Consider the following 19,785-nt stretch of genomic DNA (forward strand, 5'->3'; position numbering starts at 1 on the left):
TCAGAATCAAAGACCATGTAAATATACATTCCCCACGTCAATTTAATTCCAGTTTCATGAAATTATAACTTTGACAAACTGTATTTACAAATGCAAAAACGCTTCCATAAAGACATGCAAACGTTTACATCTCTACAAAACTCCGATCACCTGTGACATGCTGTAGAACTCGACCATGGCGCTGGTAAGAGGCTCGGCATACGAGCGGAGACTTGGTATCAGCCGCAGCATCGCTCGGTTGAACGTGCCATAGATCTGGGTGAGCGACTGCTTGCCGGGGTAGTCCACGTACACCACAGGCACGTGACGCAAGAACCTGGATGTTGAACAGAACCGATTAGAAACAGTGGTTGAGGAAACAACCAAATGTGCTGTTTTGTGTGGCATTAAAGGGGGACTATAGGCTATTGGTCATCTTCGGGTGACTAATATGCACAGTAACGGTACCAGGTCATGTAAGATTCAGTGCTGAATGTTTTCGTCGTACAAGCATGAATATTATGACGTACTGTGAGATGGTAGAGACACTTCGAGTAACTTTATCTTGCCTCCCTACCTGCTACCTAAAGACTCTCTTTAAGAACTTCAGTGATGGTCCTTTAGGTTTTGGAAATATTATCTCCTACTTTTGTGAAGTTTTCGAAATGTAGGTCAAAGCACTCAGAGGCAAGCTGAAGATCAACTTGTCTCACACTGTGCTCATGACCAGTTACTTTCCATGCCGTACACATAGTTCTGCAAGGTTTTGCTTCACAGAACCAAATTAGACATGGTAAAAGTACCGAATAAGAATAGCTCATTTGTTACCTGTGCGAGAGAGGCTTCCTGCCGGGATCAGTGGGCGGGTTACAGGCACCAACAAACTGGACCCTCTCAAACTTCACCCAGGCCTGATCTGAGGTGCGGTAGAAACCACCATGTTCAACGATCTGTCGAAGGAACGATATCACTCTCTGGGTTTCTGTAATATTTAAAGTGATGAGGTCATTTGTGGTCTCAAACTTGACAACTTTTTCCATGATTTATCTTTACCACAAGCAGTTTCAAGTATTCAAGTCAGTGGTTTCAGAGCCCAGGGTACTGTGCATTACCACGCATTTCTCCATACCTAGGAGGCCATGCATCTGACTCATACAAAGGTACTGAAAGGAGCATCTCTTGGACGTCTATTTGATTCTGCTGAAAACTAGGTCAATTCAGCCTACCAATTGGAGAGGAAACAGAGCTATCCTTAACATGTTAAAATTTCATCAACAAGGCACTCACCATACTTGTCCTGTTCAGGCAAGTTGATCTCATCGCAGAAGACCACAAGCCACTTGTTAAGTTGGATGGGAGAGAGCACAACACCATTGGGTGTCTTCTTGTATTCGCAGTAGTGATCGAACGTCTTCAACATCAACTCTGGGGTCGTAGCACTGGAGAAGTTCAAGCCAACGACCTTGAAAAGAAAACACAAATTATATTGTTACATCTGCAAACAACAGACGAATATCTCAATTCTGTAGTCTTATTCATCAAGTAAATGAATCCTTGCATCACCTGTTTCAATCATCACACAGCCAGCAAGACAGATTACCTTATGACCACACACGTGCAAACGTAGGAGGATCATTTTTAGGTGCCAAAAAGAGTTTAACCTATCATTGAAACACTCCCTCACCTCCATGTCAGGCAGAGCCCTGAGGGCACTGAACAGTGTCATGGTCTTTCCAGATCCAGGAGGTCCACACAGCACCAGCGGCTTGTGTTCAGCTAACCACGTGTACAGCAGGGCTTCGTGGCGGACTGTATCCAATGTCGGCACCACGACATCTGGTGCGGCAACCTTGTGCGTCTCCACCTCGATCTGCGGCACTTTCCCCTGCCATGCAACCCACTCGCCGGTGATGGCAACCTCGAAGTCGATGATGGAGAGCTGCGGCTGTGGTGGTAAGGGCACTGTGGTAATCCCGCGAATGAAGTCGCCGAATTCCTTGCGAATCTTCAGCTTGGCGTCGCCAGACATTGACCACAGCAGGGCGTAGACCAAGGTCTTGGGGATGTAGCGTTCCAACTGGTCTTGCTGCAATAGAAAGAGAGAAAATAATAAAGAGTATAAAGCATTGGAGCTGAACAAGTATTGAACGAACACAGGCAGACAAGAATTCATTGAGAAAAATACAGTCTTTAAACTTTTCTGAGTCTCTGAACTAACCTTCCCCATTCTGAGCAGGAACTTTGATTCCAGAACTTGTATTAGGGTAGATTGATAGCATAACTGGAGTTTGACTTACCTGCATGGGAAAGTCAATGTGCGTGTTGTTGTAGTTGAACACGTTTCGGACAGCTTGGTTGAGCATGGAGAACAAGGAACCCAGGGCTCTCATTCTGGTGAAGTCCATGATGTGCTCCAATCCCTTGGCATACTCCAAACACTTGATGACCAGTCCATCCGAGGTGAAGTGAGGTGCCATCAGTAGGGCAGCGTCACGCTGGACCTGCAGCATTGGCGATAGGACGTCTTCCTTCTGGTTGGCTGCGGTGCCGCGGTTGGGAATGTTCTCCTCTTCTCCCTCCTCGAGGGGCATGTTGCGGAGCTTTATCAGGTAGTTCTCGAAGATCATCTCCGTGGAGAGGACATCCTCGCTGAACCAGACCATGCCGCATCGGCTGACCGTGGCCAGAGTGGCAAACTTCAGGTCCTGCACCTCAAACATGATCCGCACCTAAAACATAATCATTGCACAAATAAATAAAAAGAAGAGCACTTAGGTTGCACTCATAAGGATGCAGATTTAGCAAAATCCAGCTAGATGAATTGATACCCTTAGGATTACCAAATATGGCAGAGGCAGGTTTTTTTTAAAAACAAGGTGTCAGGCCAGCGTGCCTGATCAATAGGCAAATCAGCTGGAATGATGGATCTATTGCAATCATTCTGGGATACCCTCTCAAAAGAGCTGTCTGCTTACATTTGGTGGGATGCCAAGACGCTCTCCATTGGGGAGTGTGAGAAGTCTGTTCTCGTCCAGCACAGAGTTCAAGTTCTCTACCCACTCGGGGTCGACATCGCCGTCAAAGATGATCCACTGCCTTTTGTTGATTTCACCACGCACATTGTCGATGATCCTGTCGAAAAATGAAAGTTTTATGAACCATCTGTGATGGGTTGAATCACTTGTAAGAACTTTTTATTTTTCAAGTTGAAGTTTGTGCAGTGTATCAAACGGTAAAGATGTCAGAACTCGAGATTCGAACATTTTTAGCAGGCACAGGTCACAGCTGCTTACCTCACTTGTGACGTTGAGAAAATGACCTAACTTCTTGTTCATTGAAAGAGACCAAGATTTCATGTAATGGAAGGTCTAGGCAATCAAACCCCCCATCAAAGTGGGCAGCCACATCGTGCGGCATAAGAAACAGCAGTAACATGCATTACTGGGAAAGGACTGAATGAAGTAGACAGACTCTTGGACTTACTTCCTCAGAATGTGGGTGAAGAGACCGTCAGTCCACTCTCTTGTGTTGGGGTCAAGGTTACCATAGAGTGCCTCCTTGGAGATGGACTTGGGGTCAATGACATGGGCCACCCCCTCAACACCCTCGAGCCTCTCTAATGCCTTGAGCAGGACCTTCCAGGCTACGGTCTTGCCACTTCCGCTGGGGCCGACCATCATCAAACCGTGATGGAGTTGCGTAATCTGGAACAACTGGAGAACCTTCTGGACCCAAGGAGTTCCATTCTCATCGCCCTCGCCGTAGACCAAGTACATCTCCTGGCAGACCTTCTGGATCTCGACGCGAAGTTTGGCCATCTCGTTCGGTGTGTAGATGATGCCTGGGAACACATCAGTCAGCAGGCTGTTGAGGAGGGGGATGTCCTCGGCGACCAGCTTGGGTACCATGGTCTCCATCACGCTCTGGATCAGGATCTGGAGAAGAAAACATCAGCACGACTACAAAAACTTGTAAGTATTTTGTTGAATGCAGCTATGGTTAGACTGATCGGGGTGATTGCTCCAGTCTTCTTCCCAGTCCAGGGAAGAGTCTATCACAACTAGTCATGCTCTCGCCTGCATGGGGCAATAATACTCTTGAATATTTGACGAAACAGTGCGCGTAATTCCTACCTCTTGCTCTGGCAAGTTCTCAGCGAGGTTGTCACTGTCAGGACTTTCACCTCTGGCATGCATCTCGCCCATGATGCGCTGGATGCGGTCCCGCTTGACGTTGCCGGCACTGACCAACACGCTCTTCAGAGCTCGTAGACCAAAGTCGTAGTGGGACTGGGGTGAGAGCTGTTCGTCACAGAGCCTGGGTAAAAAGAGAAGAGAGACATTAGCATCAAGGATTGAAGGACTATGATGAAAATTCGTCAAAATAGACATCATGAGGAATCTGCTCAACTTTTGCCAAGAGGAAGGACTTCATGGAAACCTCACCAAAAGACTGATCCACCACAACAATTTTTTAATGAGACTGAAATCATATCAAGATCACTGCCAGATTCCTTTTTAGAGATAAATCTTTATTATCAATTTAGCAACTAATCACGTCTGACTTACTGGAAGAACGGCACAATCTTGCTGGCCAGTTTCTCCGCCATCTGGAATCCCTGCGAGTACAGCATGACCTCGGCAATGAGCTGTCTGTTCGGCTTGGTCATGGCCAAGCTACGGAAGAGCTTCTTCAAGTTGTCGGGCAAGTTGGATCTGCCGGCGTAGCCAGGGTTCATGGTGATGAAGATGGCCATGTCGGGGTTCACCTTGACATTCTTGCCGACCAACTCGACGCTGATGAATGAACTCCCACCGGCTGAAACAGAATTTACAAAAATTCGAATTTGAAATTCTTGATGAGATACAGACTTGGACTGGTTGCTCACTTGGCATTCGCAATAACCGTTCAAGTATTGTAAGTGCAATTATCTACAGATCTGAGACAATGATACAGTTTTACTACGAAAAAGAAAGCAAAGGCTTGACAACTATGTTGATGCAGTCATTCCAGATGGAGGTCAAGAAACAAATCTCACCCTTGTCTTTCTTGCTAGGAGCAGCTGAGTGTTCCTTCAGGGCCTCCTGAATGGTCTGGATCTGCTGGGAGACGGCGGACAACATGCGCTCCTCCAGTCGGTTGAACTCGTCAAAGCATCCCCACGCTCCAACCTGGCACAGACCAACGAAGATCCTACCCATGGCTTGGAAGTCGAAGTTCTCGTCGCAGTTGAAGACGAGCACAAATCGTCCAAGTTGGTTGCCGAGAGCTTTGACTGTCTCGGTCTTGCCAGTACCAGCAGGTCCTAAATAGGATGAGAAGTTGTCATCATTAGCTACAGAAAGAACCTACAAACATTAGGCAACATGACACAAGAAAAGGGTATTTTACAGGACCTGGTTTTGTCATTTATATTAACATGGGCCATCTCATTTAGTTAGGTCCACTGGACTTAGTGCCAAGTTAAGTTGAACCCAGTGCTAATAACAAATACTTCACCTACCAAATGGCGAGCCCCCTAGACGTCCCTCCAGGGCCTGGGTCATAGTCAGGTAGCACCTGTCAGTGAGAGGTGTCTGGACAAGCTTGTCCTGGACTCCCAAGTACTCGAAGCCGTAGTTGAACTTGGCGTTCGCCATCTGGATGGAGAGCTGCTCGAGAACCTCAGTGTTCTTGGGGTCGAAGTAGAACCTCATCTGCATCAGCCAGTCGAATGACTTGGGGTTGTTGACTTTGTTCTTGATCAACATCCTGGAGACGTCACGCTGGTGGACCAACTCGGTGATCTGTTTGGCGACAAAGAAACTGATCAGACCTGAGTAGCAGTTTTACGTTGACGCATTCTGTACACATGCTACATGTGCTTGTATCGGTAGACCTACAGCTTACCTTGGCAATGCCAAACAAAGCTACATAGATGATAGGCAAAGACGGTTATAGGTAATAGAAGATCAGGACACGAACTCACCAAGTGCTCCAACTTCTTCCTCCTGACAGGTGGTTGCTCGTGCAGCACGGAGTCAGCGAGCACGTTCAGGGTGTTCTCAACAGACGTCAGAACAGCCTCCAGTGGTGCAAGATCATCGGGAGTCTTGGAGGCAATGATCTGCTGAAGTGCAGCCTCGACCATCTCAGACCACGAGATCTGGGATGCCAGGACGACCAGCTGGGCTTGGTACTTGTCGACCCAGAGCAAGTACTTCTCGGCATCGATGGTAGCGCCCTGGAGGAACTCGTTCACTCCCTGGACAGCACTGGCGAGCAGACGCGCGAGCGTCACTCTCATCTCCTTCTCAACCATGGTCAGCCACTCGTTGATCTTGGGGTGAACTTTCAGGTCCACTGGGGTGTGGAAATCAACCTGGAAAATAGTGCATGGAGTGTTATGACACGGGACAAATGACTCAAGTAAAAGCTCTACTGTCAAGGTGGAGCTACCATTTACAACCAATTCATACCAAAATACCTTCAGGGTCAGACCATTAAAAACACTGGAAAATATGTGACGAGATAAACATAATGACGATTGCGGAAATCTTTTCCTCTGATACTGACCTCCTCTCCCTCCTTGGAGCAGATGCCGAGCACAATGGTCTGTTCCTCGTTGAGCTTGATGGTCGCAACGCCTGCAAACATCTTCTTGAAGTGCTTCTGCAGACGACCAACATTCTTGCTGTTGCCAATGATCTCGAGCAAGTCTTCATCTCCAACGAAGTAGAACCTGAAAGAATTGATTGAAACCTCTTTAGAAGTAGCTCGAGATGCAAAGGTATGAATGTTAACAAAATAAAGCCTTCCTCAAGGCCATTCATTTGAGAGAAATTCAGCAGGTTCAAACATGCTCAATCCTCCAGAGATTGCGTAGGAAGAGCAGGTGACAATGTGCATAGTTCCTTTAAATGTACAATTCTTGTAAAATTGAGCATCCACCGATTTGTGGCAGGTCTAGGAGTGAACCATAGCCCCTGAAGGCAGCCTACACAGAGAGTCACCCCTCTACTACACATGAAGAAGAAGTTCCAACTATAGCGTTACCTTGGGAATGATGCTCTCTCCCTCTCCAGGTATTCGCCGAGGGCCTTCTGGATCTTGCCAAGTAGATCGGCCAGCCTCTCAAGCTGCCTCTGCACGTTCGGGACGTTCAGCACATCCATCACCAAGGGAGACTTGGACACCTTCTTCATCAGACCAAGGAACTCGGTGCTCACACTGAAAATGTAGATAAGTGGTTTTAAGATTTGATTTTAAGCAACAACATTCTCACTGCAACAACATTCTCGATATCCCAGAAGCTCTAAGAACCCTCAAGTTAGTTTTCATCTAATAAGATGATCTTATCTAAACCAATGAAGACTCAAGCTGAAGAACAACCTTTCACAGAAACTCACGAATAAGCTTCAAAATTTACCTCTGGAATCTTGATGTCTCCACTGGAAGCAGATGCTGGATATCGGCACTGCCGGAGAAGATGCCATCAAGGTAGACCCAGCGTCTCTGGACATCAATCCAGACGTCAAACAAGGCATTGATGCGGTTCAACTTGTCCTCCCAGGACATAGCATCCTCTTCAAATTGCTGGAAAATAACAATATATTGTTAAAACCCCACACCATTTCTCTGAAATTTCACTTCTAAACTCACACATGGCATGAATGAATGAATGCTATTATGATAGAAAGTACACAAATATTTGCTTGCTTCACGCCAACATTATTGGGTATCAAGATACATTGGAAGAAATGGCTTACCTTGTAGTACGGCGAGAGCTTCATGGCGGCGACACTGTTGATGTGCTCCTTGACCTTGTCGAAGAGGTCGTCCCAGCCACGAATCAGACGACACTTGGTCTGATAGTTGATCAACTCCAGCTCGTAGCTTCTCCATACCTCGCTCACCTGGAGAAAAACATTTGACCGATTTTATGAACTGATTTACTGGAAACAGAAATATATTCCTACTCCTCAAACACATGCTGGTTTAATTTTTTCACTTTCATCAAGTAGTAAAATTGAACCAGACAACACAGCTAGCAAGAGGACACATGGTCTGTTGAGAAACTGATATGGGACTGCTGGGAAAATGGCAAGAGAATGAGGCAACTCTCTTGGGCCAAGTTTAATGTACTTCAAACCAAATAGCCCACAGGACTAAAACTGGAACCAGAGCAGTCACCTGAGGTCATTACTTCCCTGTTGTGAACAAATGCAAGAGTAGTACAAACCTGCTTCAAGAATTCCTCGAGGGCCATTTCTCCCTGCGCAATAAGGATGACCTCTCGCACCAACGCCTCATTCCTCTGGAGGTCAACGTCCCAGATGTGGCCAAGGGTCAACTCGGACAGGACCCAAGACACGCCCAACTTCCTCATCAGTTGCTTCCAGTGGCGCTCCTTCAGGGCTTCGGACTTGAGCTCAACAATCAGCATGTTCACCTGAAAATGTTGTTGTTTGTTTGTTTAGAATATTGAATTAAGTTCCAAAATCATTCGAATAAGTACAACACTACTGATCAACTTCAGAGACCAGTAGGGGCCAACACAAAAAAATCACACACACACAGGTCAAGCATTTAAGCATTGTGTCTACACTCCAAACTGCCCCCTTGAACTCTACCTTTGCATATCCTTGCAGTGCCCTCTTGACATATTCATATGAAGCGTACTGCCTCAGCCTGGCCGGCAACTCCTTGAGGTTGTTCAGCAAGGTATCAAGTGACTGGCGCAGCTTCCTCGGGGCCACAGACAGCCAGGTCTTTTCCTTCAGGTCATCAATCTCTTCCCAAATCTTGGAGAGCTCACACCAGACTCCCTTCAGGTCCTGGAGTTCTTCCAGTGCAACCTGGAGAAAATTGAGATACGGTTAGGTAGGAGAAAGAAAGGTCAATGCAAGTTCTCACCCCAAATGCATTATTCCAACTTTTAACATTCACAACAACCCCTGAAAGAAACAATTCCAACTGCAAATTCCAATACTTTACATTCAAAACTACTCTGTTTGCAATGAGCACTCCCGCAATGAGGAGTATGCAAGCTCTATGTCCTTTTTCTTTGGTGACTTAACTATACCCCAGGCGAAGTGGAAGATGATAAGTCAGTATGTTCTATTCCACGCAAGCTCAGACGCACACAGGTGAAAGATATTATTCTGGTCACCTACCGACATTCTATCTTCGGTCGGGCTGACCACCCCAGGCTCAGCCAGCTCCAACGCTTCCTTGGCCTTTGAGACATTGTCACGCTCTTCCTTCAGACGACTGAATTTCCCCTCGAAGATGGCAAGGGCCTTGGTGGCCATGTCGGGCTTCAGCTTGCCCTGGACTGGCTTTTCCTTCTCCCACTCGCTCAGTAGGTCGGCAGATTTGTTCTCGACGACCTTGTCCTCGGAGACGATCTTCATCTGGAGGCTGGCAACCTGGGTCTGGATCGAAGAGTCCTTACGCTTGATGATGTCGTTGAAGGCACCCCATTCTCCCTCGATGTTGTCACTGTATAGCCAGTTCGAGGGGAAGGCGAACCGTTGACGCTCCAGGATCCTCTGACCTTGGCCATAAAGCTGGAAAGAGAAACAACATCAAATCCATGGAAAACGGAAAAGAGTTGAAGTAGAATGTTTTGGTAACGCAAGAAGCAAACACCGCCAAGGGCAAAAGTTGGTGAAATTAAGTTTTTCATTCAATCATAGCAGTACAATTCTATCTCTTGATCTGTGATACGCAGATGTTTCACAATTCAAAACATTAGAAGAGACATGCTCCATCTACACGGAATCTGTATTCCTTTCAAACCTGCACAGAGTTTTGAAAATGAAACTTGAACAGAGAATGAATAAATAAACAAGAGCAAACATACTTCAACTTGTTTCTCCCAGCCTTTCATCTTCCTCTTCAGCGACTGGACGTACGTGATGAAACAGACAGCATCAGACGTACTGGCTGTATCGATCGTCTGCTGCTCAAGGTCTCCCCGTGACTGAAAGAAATTGGAAAATACAATGAATACTTGCACGAAAAGTAAAATCTCCAGAATCATGTTCAAAAGATTTGGTTATTTTATACAGACTGGAGAATAAAATAGATACAGTTATATCAACAAAGGCGATTCTTTGCACTTTGTACAAGCAGACGCTTACCTTTGAAACAGAGCTGTGGAAGTCTGTCATTTCGGTGCCCAACATGCTACCAAACTTGCCAAGGACTTCCTTGTGCCAGGAGTCATACTTGAGAGACACCTTGGACTGGACTTTGCCAAACTCGATGATGACAGGGCCAAATTCCTTCTTGGTTTCTGCAGTGTCAAAGGTCTTCCTTGCTTGCCTGAAAGAGAAAGAATGACGTCAGAAAACGTTTCAGATCATTCTACAATTTATACTCGAAAAGCTACTTAGAGCAGAGGGGCTAATTAGGATAGTACGACATCAAAGGACCAACTATGAGATTAACACATGAGATAACTTACTTGATCTGCTCCAGAGCTCTCATCCAGACGTTCAAGTTGTTGCCGAACTTGTCATACACGGCATCACTCTGGAGATCCCACAGTGACTGGTACTTGAGCCATTTCTGTAAGCAACAGATATCAGGATGAACTAATTGTTCTGTCGAATGGGAGACAGCTGACTGTGGTGAATATTACAGCAAAGGCCCTCATACAGAGCAAAGAAGAACAAGACATGCACTAACAGTCAGTAAAGTACGTGTTGTTTAATGAACTTACATCCACGTAGTCCTCCACCTCTTTCTGCAGCTTTTGAATGGCTTCATAAGATTCCTCAAGGACAATCTGCCCACTGGGCAACTTGGTCAAGATGTTACGATACGTCGTATCCAAGTCCGACTCGATATCCAGCCCGACTTGGTAACGCGAATGCTGAATCCTTGGCAAAGATGTTATGACTGCTTCCCACGAGAACAACTCCTGCATGATGTTGAATCTAGCGCCCTCTAGTGGTGGATGCAAGAACATGACTTGGTTGGTGATACGGAGTTCGTGCACGACGTTCTTGATGTGTGGGTCGCCTCCAGGTTTGTTGGCCAGCTGCTGGGGGGCGTCAGTGTCCATGCTCAAGTCGATGGTATCCTCGGATTTGCCTGTCAAGACTTTGGTCCACTCCATCAGACCTGCTTCCAATCTTGCAGCAAGGAACCTCTCAACCTGAAATAAAGTTAAGAAGTAGGTGATGATTCTTCCTTCTTATTTAAAGAAATTATCGCTTTTTATTAGATTCTTTTTTTCATTTCATGGACCAAGAAGCTGACATTTTACTATGGACCCTAGAGCTGACAGCTGACTATGGACCATGGAGCTGACAGTTGACTATGGATCTTGATAAACTAGACCAATCAATAAGCGTACACGTCGTAGAAATATAAACGTACCTCCTGGTCAAGCTTTGCTGTCCACTGGGGCAAGTTGGAATACTGGTGCAAGCTCAGGTCGTCAACAGCCTTCTGGATCTTGTTGAGGATATCATTGAATGTGACCGCGTTGTAGGCGCAAGTCTCTAGCGATCGCACCTCGATGTCAATTTGTTCTTCAATGGCCAGCAGGTCATCCACCTGAAAAGAGTTCAACAAAACATTGGCCTCGGACTCTATCACGAAAATAAAATCATGTATTCCAGCGAAATAATTTTGTTCATGTGTTTCTCAATTTTGATATTTAGCCTCGATAAATGATATGCTTTCTTTTCATTACAAGTTAATAACATACCTTTTCTTGGTAATTGAACACTGCCTCAGCCAACCTCTGCACATACGGGTCAAGTTTGTACGACTCCCAGACAAGGCCAATTCCCTCAGCAATCAGCGCCTGGACGTCCTTGCGGAGACCAGCAACCAGGAGGGCGATGGAAATCCTCTCCTCCACTTTCTCGCAGGTGCGCTCATAAGTACGGCAGCTCTCGATCAAGGAGATGGCGAAGGGGTAGAGCTGGTTGGCCTGGTGAGCCTTGTTGACGATCGCCAGAGGCACTCTGAAGCCCAGCCACTTGAGATTTCGGACCTGAAAAACAAATGATTTAATGTACATCTCCTGTTGTGTATCACAATCTAACTAAGGCTAAGCAGAAATTCACCAAAAGAAGATGTAGCCTTAAAGCTTCTGTTATTCTCGATGATAAATACAAGTTGCAGATGAGAACGCTGCCCTTTTCATGGACTTGAATATTCATTGATAAATGGGGCACCTACCTCTTTCGAGAGAGTGATAATCTCTGGCAGAAAGTTCACTTTCAACTTCAAGATGTTTCCTTTCCCGGCTCTTGAACGGGTGGACTCAATCAGGAAGATTCGGCCAGACACTCCAAGCTGACGCTGTTGAACCTTACGCGACCACTCATCAAACAGCTCCTGGGTGTTGAGCTTCAATCGGAAGCTGTCGCCGTCTGCTTTCAATTTCTGCCCCTCCACGTGGTTCTCCCAGCCCTTGCCTAGGACGTCTTCAACCCTCCGCATGTAGGCGCTCAGCTGACGTTCGATCTGCCGAGCCCAGATGATGGAGCCAGAGACAGGCGGGAGATCACGGACTCGACTCATGCGGCACGACTTGCTGTGAGCGTATTGGACCTTGAACTTCTCGTGGAGATTCTCGATATCATCTTTGACCCTCTGGATGAGTTGCGTCTGGTACTCCCGGATGGCGCCTCTGATGTGAGGCCGCACAAACAGGGCATTGAATCGTGAGAAGATTCTGAACATCTCATTGGCATTCTTGGCCGTCCCGAGCTGATCGCGGAGGCGAGCGGTGATGCGGGTTTCAACACGATCAATCCTCTCATCATATCTGAAAAGAGAAATCCCATTGCAACATTATCTTCATGTCAAATCAAGAACACTAACGTCCATAACCTCCCTTTGTACAGTGTACGGGTCAGCAGTGTGGATCCAAAACTTTAGGGTCTGTCAAGATGATAGGTGGGGGTGTTGCTCTAAGACATTTAGACCCACCTCTTGATCGCGGCTTCCCAGGCATCTGTTCCCTCCTTGGAGACATCAAGACCATCAATCTCCTTTACATTTTCGTATGCCAAGTTGACTTCCTGAAAGACAATGAGAGGAATGAGTATCTGAATGAGCAAAGGCAATGACTCATGACTCATGACTCATGAGTCTAAAGTCCTTCTCTTCAGCAGACTCTCATGCAATACTGCAGTATCTATTCAGCACCAATTATGGCCAAGTGATTCGACTTGAGCTCGGACACTTGAAGAAGTAATGCTGATGCACTCTTCATTCTGTGTAAATGACCAAATTATCTAACACACCAAACGTTACATTTGCTTGATTTCAGCATTTAAAAAACTAAAACTGAAATGTGTTTTGAAGACATTCACACATGTACTGGCACAGAAGTGGATTTACACAACTTTGATAATAAACTGTCTTTGAACATCAACACTGCAAAAGGAAAGCGAATATCAAGAGCATCATCCTGGATAACAAAGTTAGTGATTGGACTTTCATTCAAAAGATATGGAATAGAATATAGAATTAGATAATCTTTGTACAGAATTGGGAAGATTTGCCCAAATACTTTTTATGGTTAGGGACAGAATCAAGAAGTTGTTACTTTATTGTAATTTTTTTTAGAAATCAGTCATCTCAGAGTTGTTCTGTCTCATAGAAGATTAAATTTACATGCATTGACCCGTTATCCTTTTTGTTACAGTAACCGTGTCAACCAGAGTTAGTGATACCGATATAAACAGGCCTTACAATGAGTTTACGATCCTGAGCTCTTTTCTGAAACAAATGATTATCATGATAACACTGGTTACTGACAATGAAGCAGGTTTTCAAGCCCACAGGAGAAATTAATAATCTGGGACACTATAAAGATTACTGTATACTCTATTACCCTACTTCTGAGCTTCTTGACAAAACCATTCGATTGGCAATCTTCACTTGGCTTGAGCCCTTTGCGCAAATGAAGTGAAAATCAATGTCCTGTACCAGACAACTTCGTACCCAAAAACCCAGTGACGATACTGTGTGAGTACATTTCAAGTACCGGGTGGTTGAGATTTTGCAATTTTACACAATCTTATCATTGTTATCAACAGTATCGATTAACATCGTTCCGAGGACAGGGTTGTACTGTCTGAAGTTGTCTGGCACAGGATATTGATTTTCCAGGGTGACAATGAAAAGCCTAAGAATTTGCTGGAAAGCTTCAAGTGCAGACGAACAAACCGCAAAATCACAATACAGGATCAGGACAACACCGCGGTGAAATCAAAGGAAAGTTTATGACATCATCAACCAAAATTTCGTTTAAAGGGTCAAAGTCCACCTCTACGAAAGTAATTGGGTTTTGTTTGAGTACTATGGTGCTACTTTTGGCATGGGAGCTGTACCAACTAAATAAGTTCTTCTAAATTGTTGTTGTTTAAAATCCCAATTGCCTCAATACAGATTTCTCAATGCAGCAATTCTCCATACGTAAAGCTACCCCTAAAATACCCAACCATAGGACACCACTAATGCAGGACACCTCTACAATAAGCAACTGTTCCATCGCCGGAGAGCTAGCTAATTCTCCGGCCTGCTAGAAGCTGATAACAAGTCAAGGGCACCCTGAAGTGGTCGTGGAAACAACATACAGCAAGGCAACAAGGTCAATCGCCAAGTCCGCTGTGCTATTGGGAAGCTGTGAACAATTACATCCATAAATGGACTCAATAACAACTACAGCAATTATCAACCCAAAATAAGAAAGGAACTACAATCAAAAACAAATGAAAATTAAAGGTTTTCATTCAACAACAATTTCACTTTCAAAAACACCAGTTAGCATCATATGGTTTTTTCTTCTTTAAGTTTAACCTCCATTTGAAATGTGCCCTTATATCACAAAATTTATTGCGACAAAAACTGCTCTTCTGATTCCAAGGCCTGCCGTCGCCATTTGAACTGTGGCAGGATTCTGGCAAATTGTTCCAGAATTTAAAGGCCATAGGATGCAAACTGATGTATTTTTGTGAGCAATCCAGAATCCTGAGTGTCCCCATACTTACTCGGACCATTCCTGCATGCGATGTCTAAATGTGATTTAACATGAATACAAATAAGATATGATCTAATCTAGAAGTACTACACCTAGACTGTTTCATGTTATCGCTTGTCACCTTATATTTGATATCCAATCTGTTTCCTGGATTTAAGATTCCCCATATGTACCAACACCTGCATTTTCTTTCTTGGATGTATCTATGACACGGAATTGCATTTGTGCACCCACAACTGATTTAAAGTGCAGCATTATTTGCCCACCATGGATAAGTAAAGACACACCTAGCAACTCCCAAGTGCAATAGAATCACCGAATTGATTGACGGCCGTGTAGTCTGAGGACCACTCTCCTCAAGAAAGTCACCAATTTTGTACTATTTGTCTACCTGTCCCCAAGCTCGTTCAATGACACAACACAAACTAAACAATTAGTAGACAAAATAATAATGAAACCGTCTTCACATCCAAAGAAATAAATAGACAAAATTGAGCTCTTCTCTTTCAATAGCTCATTTGAGAAATTAGTACATAGTCTTTAACCTTCCAGTATGATGCAAAAGTTTGAGATATTAAGTAAATACCTATAACAATCTATATGAGCTCAATCGAGCAAAAACATTATACATCTCAAGATGCAATTTGAAGGGAACATGGGACACATACCTCTATCGCATTGGCGTCTGCTGCATCTAGGACTTCCGGCTGAGTTGTCTTGTCTGCTTCACCTTCACCAGAGGGGCTTCCTGGTCGTGCGGTCGTAGCTGGTCTCAGGACTCGCACTATCACCTGTCGAAGCTGGTCATGCTGACGACGGAATCTGAAATCAAGGAAAACGAGTTAGTCTTATAATAAGCTTGGTTTCATCATGATATCACACACACAATAGGACCTCTGTACACAAATACTCTTGACAACTCTGACTGTAAACATTTTTTGATCATCTGATTACATATCATTTTCGCAAAAATTAGACAGATGTGAATAAATCTTACTTTCTCATCTGGTCCAGTCGAGCCTGCAAGCGCTTGTGAGCCGGGTTGACCCTCCAGACCATCTTGAGGTGCTCCTCACGTTTCTTCTTCACAAGATCCCGCAGCAATCCTTGCAGTTTGTCGTACTCATCATCCCACGTGCTAAACACATCAAAGTTTGCCGTCATCACCTTTTCAAACTCATCAAACGGAATATGCATCAATCTCCGTGTTCCCAGGACTTTGAGTAGCTGCTGACTCAGGTCCCTAGAAATGGCCTCAACGAGCCTGAGAGCCCTCTGGATGGGGTACTTGGTGGTACGGATCTTCCTCAAGTGGGTGAAGATGGCCTGCAGGGCGACTCGGATTCTGTCAAGTTCCGTCGCTGCGAGGAGATCATTCAGGGGGAAATCCTTCATCAGCGGGTTGTAGTCATTCACAGTGTCCAAAGCAGATTTGAGACCTGAAATATGAAGCATAATTCATGTAAATTTGTAAAGATTTTAGGAAATGACTCGATACTTACTCACAGTCATCAACCCAAAACATGCAGGTTTGATACCAACATTAACTAGTTCAAAAGCCATAGTTATCAGATTTTTATTTAATGAAACAAGGAAAAAGTCATCTGTGTTTGACTTTCAATCAGAAACAAGTTAAATCTGGGTAGTGGACTCAATCCTGGGTACAGAATGGATCATAATTAGTCCTTCATTACACCAAGACAAGCAATGGGTAAGTTCCCAGCCACAGATGAATACAAACAGCTAAAATTCAAAATTCTCACCTGTGTCAGTGTCAAAACTGACAGTTGCCAAGAACCGTTTGCCATGCTTCAAGATGTCGAGCGTGAGAGTGACTTCGATGCTTTCTCTCTTCTCCTGAATTCTCAGCAGAGCTCTCTCCAAGTTCAACCAGAAGCTGATCTCTTGAAGAGCTGTCCCCGACGCCGGGTCACGGTCAAGTTTCGTCACCTTCTGAATCTCCCGAATCCATCGGCTGACACCACTCTGGAGAGCGTTCAAGAATTGCGGATCTTCAACTCGATCGCCAAAATCAGCGACTTTGGGTTTTCGACTTTCCTCGCCACACTTCTTGATGATGCCTGCTACTGTTGGATGAACTGTCAAGGTGATTTCAGGGATGTCGATGTTCTGTTGTAGATGGAGTAAGCCCATCTCCAGCTCGGCGATCTTCCTCTCGACAGATGGCGCCATCTTGTCACCATCCCTGGTAAAAGTTAAGAAAAGATTTATCATTCAGTGATTCACAATCACAGAAAGTCCCCGCGATCAGTGATCAAATCAGTGATTTGAATACGACAAGCTTTCCCATGATATTGATGCTCACTCCCTTCTAAAGGTTATTTCCCCCCTCCCAAATAATTTTGGCATCACTCACATTCGACTGAATGCACTATACTACAACCTAGACCATTTCAATTGTCTTGTCCAAAAGATTATCGGAATCCATCACAATAGACAGGTTCGTATCAGTCTCAGCTCATGCTCCATGCATGCACGGAGCAGAACTCACCTATCAGCCCTTCCTGAAACTCGGACATATGTTTTAAAGAATGGCGCCACGGCGTTACTGATGTATGAATGAAGCGTCTCATAGGGGGAGCCATCACTGAAGTTCATCAATCGTAGCTGCGAGGCAAAGCTCTTGTCTGCCTCGACAACCTGTCCCCGCTTGATGACAACCAAGCTGAAAGAAAAAGGGACTTCATAAAGTGGAGAAGAAACAAAGTTAAGTTGCACCAAAAACAAAGAAGGCCTAACGATTTCTGGTGTCACTCTGCAAACAGGCTATAGCATTAGCAGACTAAGTAGGACTGGAAATTCACTCTGTAGAGCAACCAGCCAGAATTCGTAACCACTCCAGCCTTACCAAGTGCTTCTAGGCCTTAGAAAATAGTCTGCAACAGTCATTACGTGATCGACACGGACTTCTTTCAAATTCTAATTAATACTTATCAGACATGTTGAATTTTAGTCAAGAAACATGCACATACCTTGACATCTTTGCACTTGTAAAATGAACATCTGTAGAAATGCTGTAGGAGACAATTTCTCTCTCTTCAACATCTGTGCCTTCCTCTATCTCTTCTGAAGAAAGAAATGTGCAAGATGTTTAAGGATGCGTTTCTTATCTCGCTATATCAATAGATATTTTGTAAACATTGGGCCAAGTAATTGACTTCGTTAATTATAGTGTTTATTTTCACAAGTTAGGAGCCTACACAAACAATATTGTCTCCCAGTCAGGATCAATTCAATGATTTGACCGCCATTTTCAATTTTTTACTTGCAGCACCTGTTATAGCAAAATCGAATTTGAAATCCAGGGCATGAATAGATCGTAATCAATAAATTGATCCCAGTGACTAAGTTAATGCAAGGCGTGTTCACCAGCCAACAGCTGCACCATTATTTATCTTGTCAATTCAACCAAGAAATCAATAACTGGTCTGTGCATTATTCTCTATCATCATGATGCAGGTTATGATGTACATGTACAGCCAGATATGCAGGCATTCATATAACGTTGAGAACACTCAGAACTTGATGTTGACAGCAGAGGATGGTTGATAAGTTTCAGAAAATATTTTCAGCACAGACAATAGAATTATTTATTTTGCTCATATCTCAGATCAATTGTTTGGTGAAAGGTAGAAAACAGAGAGAACACTGTCAACAAGAGGATTCTATTTCTTAAGAAAGCTGGATTTTGGCTGTTTTTATTAAATACAAACCCCAAAATAAAAGGGACATTTTTTCATAATTCAGCTATCACTTTGTAAAAGGTTGCATACACATCCAAACAATAGTTTTATTTATTCCTCATTGTCAATCATTAAATTTAAAAGATCTGCATTAGTGTCACTATACCACCAGTGGCGGCGCATGGTGGCAAGCAGTGTCATCAATATTGTCCTGGCCAGGTTAATACGATACTTAAGAACTTAGGTCCCAGATATGACGATGCTACGGTGTCGCAAAATTGACCAATCAGCAATAAGAGCCAGCAAAATATCATGCGCACCTGATTAATTTGCAGGCTCTGTAGTGTCAGCTGACTGGTCAGTTATCCACAAACCGTACCATCGTCATATATTCGAGACCACTCTCAAGTTGTCCTTTTAAAGTAGGACTTGGAGCGAACTGGATGGATGTAAATAGAAAAAAACAGAACCCTTTATCTTTACTTGATATTTTCTTCGTAGTTCGTTCTCAAAAAAGCAAAAGTGAAACAAACGGCCGAAACTAAACGCACACCTTTGGTTGTCATTTTTTGAATGAGAAGAACAGGCGCCTGTTGGTCTCCCAAAAATTTCTTCATGGCTTCAATCGAGCCCTTGTCTTGAAGAGATGTCAGAAGTGACTCCGGAAGAGTGTCTTCGTCATCTTCCAACATCACCGTCACCGCCCTTTTCAGCCATTTTGTGAAACCCCCAACTTCGGCCACCGTCTGGACCTGAGCTTCAGGAGGTTCCTGTGAATCAGCCATACTAAACTGGCTTGTTTGTCTGTCGTGCAGATCTTATCCTACTTATGTGGAAAGTTTAGTCAACATTTGCGAAGTTAAATGGGATAAATCGAGCAAAATGTGGAGAAAATTCAGCCCCGGAACTGCACTCCTCAACATCCGGGCACTCGTTGCATTAATTTACGAATCGAACTGTATTGATGGAGTGCCAAAAATAAATATTTTATTGGTTTATCATCAAAATTCAAAACTTTATCCTTTATGATTATAAATATAACTAAAGTATGTTTTTGATTGAGTTGAAAATGTGTCAATTAGCTTATCTGAAAAACTGTAT

The 19,785-nt window shown here is 44.3% G+C and overlaps 1 protein-coding gene across 7 annotated transcripts in view; it reads right to left on the bottom strand.

Moving 5' to 3' along the window:
* The window catches only part of LOC135485628 (cytoplasmic dynein 1 heavy chain 1-like), a 38,567-nt gene extending 18,961 nt beyond the window's left edge, over positions 1-19,606 (bottom strand). For 4 of the 7 annotated variants that reach the window (XM_064767870.1, XM_064767865.1, XM_064767871.1 and 1 more), the window contains exons 1-33: positions 19,238-19,606; positions 17,974-18,067; positions 17,493-17,666; positions 16,744-17,186; positions 15,978-16,419; positions 15,649-15,802; positions 12,922-13,013; positions 12,166-12,757; positions 11,687-11,977; positions 11,353-11,532; positions 10,691-11,128; positions 10,433-10,536; positions 10,107-10,290; positions 9,827-9,946; positions 9,135-9,530; positions 8,592-8,816; positions 8,201-8,410; positions 7,728-7,874; positions 7,388-7,554; positions 7,015-7,188; positions 6,535-6,700; positions 5,948-6,340; positions 5,483-5,765; positions 5,018-5,284; positions 4,548-4,797; positions 4,113-4,296; positions 3,463-3,914; positions 2,955-3,111; positions 2,277-2,708; positions 1,664-2,065; positions 1,267-1,441; positions 808-961; positions 151-316 (exon numbers count right to left, since the gene is read on the bottom strand). In XM_064767870.1, the coding sequence (XP_064623940.1) occupies positions 151-316; positions 808-961; positions 1,267-1,441; positions 1,664-2,065; positions 2,277-2,708; positions 2,955-3,111; positions 3,463-3,914; positions 4,113-4,296; positions 4,548-4,797; positions 5,018-5,284; positions 5,483-5,765; positions 5,948-6,340; positions 6,535-6,700; positions 7,015-7,188; positions 7,388-7,554; positions 7,728-7,874; positions 8,201-8,410; positions 8,592-8,816; positions 9,135-9,530; positions 9,827-9,946; positions 10,107-10,290; positions 10,433-10,536; positions 10,691-11,128; positions 11,353-11,532; positions 11,687-11,977; positions 12,166-12,757; positions 12,922-13,013; positions 15,649-15,802; positions 15,978-16,419; positions 16,744-17,186; positions 17,493-17,666; positions 17,974-18,067; positions 19,238-19,469 (8,340 nt within the window). In that variant the 5' untranslated portion in view covers positions 19,470-19,606. Of the gene's footprint in view, positions 1-150; positions 317-807; positions 962-1,266; positions 1,442-1,663; positions 2,066-2,276; positions 2,709-2,954; positions 3,112-3,462; positions 3,915-4,112; positions 4,297-4,547; positions 4,798-5,017; positions 5,285-5,482; positions 5,766-5,947; positions 6,341-6,534; positions 6,701-7,014; positions 7,189-7,387; positions 7,555-7,727; positions 7,875-8,200; positions 8,411-8,591; positions 8,817-9,134; positions 9,531-9,826; positions 9,947-10,106; positions 10,291-10,432; positions 10,537-10,690; positions 11,129-11,352; positions 11,533-11,686; positions 11,978-12,165; positions 12,758-12,921; positions 13,014-14,990; positions 15,015-15,648; positions 15,803-15,977; positions 16,420-16,743; positions 17,187-17,492; positions 17,667-17,973; positions 18,068-19,237 lie in introns of all 7 variants that reach the window. The other 3 variants (XM_064767869.1, XM_064767863.1, XM_064767864.1) reach the window with 1 other exon arrangement.
* Between the last annotated feature and the right edge of the window lie 179 nt (positions 19,607-19,785).

The sequence above is a fragment of the Lineus longissimus genome, chromosome 3 (genome assembly GCF_910592395.1).
Source record: "Lineus longissimus chromosome 3, tnLinLong1.2, whole genome shotgun sequence".
Taxonomy (NCBI): Eukaryota; Metazoa; Nemertea; class Pilidiophora; order Heteronemertea; family Lineidae; genus Lineus; species Lineus longissimus.